The sequence below is a fragment of the Lineus longissimus genome, chromosome 12, assembly GCF_910592395.1.
Source record: "Lineus longissimus chromosome 12, tnLinLong1.2, whole genome shotgun sequence".
Classification (NCBI taxonomy): Eukaryota; Metazoa; Nemertea; class Pilidiophora; order Heteronemertea; family Lineidae; genus Lineus; species Lineus longissimus.
In genome coordinates, this window is record NC_088319.1 from 8,462,590 (window position 1) to 8,468,589 (window position 6,000).

The 6,000-nt window shown below is 39.9% G+C and overlaps 1 protein-coding gene across 3 annotated transcripts in view; it reads left to right on the forward strand.

Annotated features, from left to right (window-relative positions):
* The window catches only part of LOC135496656 (tRNA (cytidine(32)/guanosine(34)-2'-O)-methyltransferase-like), a 187,700-nt gene extending 182,399 nt beyond the window's left edge, over positions 1 to 5,301 (forward strand). For all 3 annotated transcript variants that reach the window (XM_064786094.1, XM_064786093.1, XM_064786095.1), the window contains one exon: positions 4,621 to 5,301. In XM_064786094.1, the coding sequence (XP_064642164.1) occupies positions 4,621 to 4,725 (105 nt within the window). In that variant the 3' untranslated portion in view covers positions 4,726 to 5,301. The remainder of the gene's footprint in view (positions 1 to 4,620) is intronic.
* Positions 5,302 to 6,000: the final 699 nt, after the last annotated feature.

The following is a 6,000-nucleotide window of genomic DNA, read 5'->3' on the forward strand; positions in this document are numbered from 1 at the left end:
GTTGTAATTCAAATGATGTCTATTGATTGATTAATAAATACATCTTTAAAACTAAATCGTGTGGTCATTTCATTACTTGGACCCTCAGCCTGGAAATTCTTCTTCTTTGTTTTCATTTCCATCTAACAGACTCTCCAGACTTACTAGTAATCAGAAGCGGAGTTGGTGTTCGTCAGCCGGTCAAGTCTCCCTCCTCAACGCTGCAAGCGTTGGGCATCTTCCCAGGATGTGCTCGACAGTCATTGGCTCGATCTGGGGGGTGTCGCTATCTCCTTACTCCTAGACAGAAGCCTGGAACAAGCTGGACATCGGGCAGCAAACCCAATATTAATGTGCTCAGAACACTTCTCAAGTAATTAGTGTTTCAGAGTGATCTATAGCCTATACCTAATACAATAGTGATTATTTCGGGCAGGGCTTAGAGGAGGCTTAGAGTAACGAGACTAGTATATAGCAGGCCCGGGAAAGCAGGGGCGTAGGTAGCAGAGGGGGGGGGGCAAATGCCCCCTCCCCCCGAGGTCACCAAAATATGTGTTTTTGGCCAAAAGATTTCATAAAGGGTCATTTTGTCCCCCAGAGAGCCTTTTGCCCCTCCCCCGCCACACCAAAAAGCTAGCTACGCCCCTGGCCCTGTAGGTGTGTAGTATAATTTACTCTAAGTAAGGGCAGGGCAATAAGGAAAGGTGCTATGCTGCATGTAGGCCCTATTATATTCTATAACAAAGAAACCCAACATATGATTTAAAGGTGCCGGTGTAATAGAATCAGATGCCCCCTGATATTAAATGCCCTCAACAATAGAACACCGGCACCATTCAATAGGACTCTAAAGAGGCCAAGACCCTTCATCCGAAGAAGAACAATACAGGCGGGCATCAGGAAAGGGAGGGCATTTGATTCTATCACAGCGGAACAATATATCTCCCTTTTCCCACAAGAACTAATATTCCTCACAAAGGAATTCTAGACTGGACTTAGATTCATGGGGACCAGCATTTCTTTTACACCCGCACGCGGAGCATGAGCTGAGCTGCTGCTGCACGCCAACATATCAACCAACAGCACCGCCATTTCTTCAAACGGTTGGAAGTGATACTACCAGTCACGTGTGGTTCCTGGTCAGAGAGGTTCCTAGCTGTGGAGGTGGTGCCCAGCCAGAGAGGTAGGCTGGCGGAGGGTGTTGAAGCCATTGCTGTTATAGTGTTAAGTTATGCAGGGGCTTAATCAATTACCTGCACTCCCTGTGGGGTGAATAACATTACCTTTTGAACAGCTGCCTGTAGGGGGATGATTGGAACAGCCGGTATACCTGCTGACCTGCTGAACCCAGGTTAATGTTATTTTCAATCCATGATTGCAGGTCACCTGATTTTCGAGATTTCGCGGGAAATGAAATTGTAAACAAACGCATGTGTGCAGTTCAAATGTATTGTTATTGTAAACAAAAATGTATTTTTGGTACTTTTGGTTGCTTGACTTGGGTTTTCCCGCAGTTAGGAGCTGGGGTCAAATTGGTGGTCTATTGTGCTGTTTTAGTCAGAGGTAGCCCTTGATTATGAAGGGATTTTCAAATTAAGGTGACCATGGTCTTTTTATGTGCTCAGCTCACCACAGCTTTCAATACTTGATGTATCTGAAGAGGCGCGCGGAACCTGACATGGCCTTACCAATGAGCTGCTCACGGTGCTGAACTTCTAGCTTGCCTGTCGACTAAGTGGCTTTTTGGCCGAGACATTGCTACATGTTGGAGGAGCACGCATTTTAAATTTATAGTAGTGATAGTACAGTTGGTTCGAGCCATTTGGAAGCCGACATGTGAAAGCCTATCTGGGTTCTCCTTCTTCTCCGTATAAAAAGGGGCATATTGCTGACTAAGGAACAAGGCATATTGACATTGCCTCATCATCTCTATGGGACCAATTGATATACTTTTATATGCACGCATACATCGTGCCATTTCAGGGTCCGAGTCTGTGGACAATTGGTTTGATTAATTTGTCTCTTCGATATTGCTCCTTTATTGCATTAGATTATCATCGCAATTCAATCTATTCAAAATATAGCCAATTTGAACCTGTCTGCGCCAAGGATAGATTGGTTCCAGCCCAGCCTGGACATACCACAGTTGTCCATGGAGAAGTCTCATCCTCTCTGACACTTCTTTTCTGTAAAGCTACCGATACAACATACTGAACTTGGGATATCTTCCGTTGCCTCCTGTAATATATACATACCATGGCTGATTAGTTCAATCATATTTCATCCAGCTGGCAGCTCTGCATTGGAAATTTTAGTGGCATAACGTGTTCTCTTGACCTTCAAACAGTAGTATAAAGCCGATATTTACTACTATCTACTTTATACCCTCAGTCCTATGTTATTAGGTCATCCAGCTGAGCGCCAGGCCCTTGGGCCTCTTGTTGTCAATCAAATGTCAGGGGCCATGAGATTTGCCTCAGATTTTGTTACCATCCCTTCCAAAAAAAACCCTCTAGATATTCATTCATAGAGATTTAGTCATAGTTCTGGGTGTAAATCCCATTTTCATTAAAGTAAATGATCTCGTAATCAAGAATTATGATTGATGATCATAATTCATTTTGTAGTTTTAACTTTGCTGAGGATGGCACATGTCCTATTTTCAATTAGCTTGGGTTTGGTTTGCTGGGTTAAGTTTATTGTAGATTTTGACAATGTTTTCATTCTTTTTATCGCCTGACAGTTGATTAATGTTGTTCTTGACACATGTAAGACTTGATTGCACTGTATTTTGAGCTTTTTTTATTCACATTTCCCACATCTGGAAGGAAGAGCTAGAAAAGTAGAGGACGTTTCTCTTTCACGGACATTCCTCTTTCATGGAGTCATGACAAAACTTCTCAAACCTATTCTACAGTAAAGCGCAACAAATGGCCATTGTAATATAGTCAACTTAACAACACATAGTTGACATGTGACCCTCTTTTCAAGTATAAATGACATTTAATTTGGGATTGGATTCATGAGGATGAACCTTCTCAGTAAAATCCACTATTCCAGAACATTTGAAATTCCACTTTAAGTAAAAAGACTGTAAATTTTACATGTAATTTTGATTTTACAGTTCCAAAATATTGTCCCCTATATACTGTAGAATAGAAAAATTTCGCGAGTAGGTCAGGTTCGCGAAAATATTCTGCCACGAAAATCTCTTCCTTTTAGCTTGAAATCCATGTCATTGTTGCCATGTTTCCACAGAGGCACTGCATACAGCTTGGCCCAACGTACCTGTATACCCCGCACAGTCAGCACTTATCATAATTACACCTAACAATCACACCTTTTGAACAACTTTTGCTTAATTATTGCTCATTATTATGTTATATAAGGGACATTTACACTACAGTCCCCATACACCAAGAGCTTAGAGTAAAAAAGACAGTTTAAATTTTCTTGGAAAAAGATTTTTCACTCGCGAAAATATTTTGCTGCGAATATGTCCATCGTGAGGCATTCGCGAATTTTTTAAATATTTTTCTGATCAAGTTTTATTATTGCGTATTCTGATTGGACCAGTGCCATATTCGAAAAGAAAATAATTTTCTACGTGGTGTACATCGGGGACTTCATCTTTTTCTAACGTTTTTTTTTATAAACAGAATTTTAGTAATACTAGTAGAAAAAGATAACGTGTACAGCGGGCATTACAGACCAATAACTCTTTCACAATGTCAACTAAACCCAGTCAGCTATGACACCAGCTGCCCGTGGTTGTCTGAAAAACACTTTACTTTCCTAATACACCAACTCAATGTGCTCACGGAGGAGGGGGGGGCATATGCCACACCCTGCGTTGCTTTTGTTCTGATTTGAACAAGTCTATTGAACTGTTATTAATGCAGTTACAACCTGCAAATTATCAACGTAACTTGATTGATAACCTTTGGCTACTGTCTATTACTGATTGATCGAATGATACAACATAATATCAATTTATATGCTAATCAGTTGGAGTACTGTGACGCTGCACAAGCACCAATCAAACTGCAGTGCCATCCGCAAACTATGAATGAAACTAAATATAGTCTTCTGCAGGTCACCAGGGACACGAATACACTGTACAATAGTGTCAAACGCGTACCGCGAGTTCTATACTAATGCATTAGTATAGGGACGATATATCGTCCCTACAAAGTATACGCGAGACAAAATATAGGGACTATATATTGTCCCCTCTAGGGAGGCAAGGGGTTAAAACTCCTACACAGAATTTGGTGGCTGAGAAGTTCCATTGGGTTGGCGTTATCTCATCAGTTTCACAAGAATTTTTCCTCATTGAAATCTCAGTTGTGTACACATGACATTTTCCAGAATTTGAAGACCTAACTGGACCATAAATGTCAGTCAGGTCTGAAAGAAACTTTTGTCAATTACAGTCTTAACATTTCTTTCATTTTATTTTTCCCCAATATTTCAATAAGACCTAAACATACTATACTTATCATTTCAAATTTATTTATGACAGAAGGCATCACCACAAGGATTCAAACTACACATTTTTTGAGATGGCCCAGAGAGCGACGGGGGACATTCAACGCTGTGGTTGTTAAAATTGATAAAGTTTATCTATTTATTTTCCAGCTGAACAATGAGAGAGTATATACATACCATGCCCCCAACCAGATGCCAATAGACCCACCGTACAAGGAGGCATGTGAACGAAAACGTATGGATCAGTTGTCATAGCCTGTGCCCGGCATTAGTGCTGCATGTGAAATTAGTTTTTCAAAAAGGGAATCGTGTAGGTTGGAACTTTCAGTGAACCTGATGATGGTAATATTGTGACAGCAACAGGACATAAAAGAAGTAAAAGTATAAAAAACGTGACAGAAAGAAAAGTTAGAACTGATTAAATGTAATTATTGAAACTATTACTAATAATTATATCCACTCGATGCATGTACACATTTCGTTGCAACTTATTGTACGAGTCTTGGTCTTGAACCCCTCAGAAAAAAGTCATGATGACTGTCCCGACATATGCAGTGAAATATTAGAGAGTTTGACTTCACCTTGGTTTTGATTTCGATTAATCAACAAATATACAGGTCCATGTATACGCCAGCCCTCATACTTATGAGCTACATTTTGAAGGCACACTATTGATCTGAAACTCATTTTTCTACCAGAACCCTACCTGTGACAAAAAAGATAACATGCTCAAGGTGTAAATTTAAATTCTGCATCAAATCTGATGTGAATGGTTTTGAAGTCAGAGCGGAATAAACAATAAAGAAAAAGTATGTTTTTGTAGCCCTAAAAGTTGTTGTATTTGTTGGTCTCCCCATACAGAAACACGATTATGTATTAGACTTGACGCTGATCGATGACGACGACAGCATAGAATAGAGAATAAGTCTTATCATGAGTTTTGTATTTGGCTAATGCCCGCATATAAGAATTGGACGCAGAAAAGTGCCCACAAAACAGGCTTTTTTCTCCATCTGTGGTTATCTGTGGGCAGTTGTTATTAGATGTGAGCTAATACAGTGTTTTCACTTGTGGCAACCATGTTATCTGAGTGAACCACCATACCTTCCCCGGCATTTTAATTGAGGCTGGAGGATTCGACTTATGTAGGATTTAGGAGGGGAACATCTGTCCCATATTTGATGACGTATTTTGCAAAAGTTGTGATGTATAGGTTTTGCTATAAGCTCTCTAATAGGAGATTCCTCAAAGACAGTTTACACTCTTAAAAGGGGATGGTCACTTAGCAAGTTGGTTTACATACGTTTTACCAAGTCAAATTTTACACAGTTGGAAATAAGTTTTGAAACAAAAATTATGTAGTTAAATTAGATTGTAGGTCCTAATACAATAAGGGTAGGTGCGATAGAAAATTTCTTTAGAATTGATGATTTTATTAGACAAATTATGTGAAAAAGTGAAGTTTCTTAAAAAGGCAAGAAAAATTATGCCGCAGCCAAACAAAAGGCAGCCAGTGATAGGATCAACCAT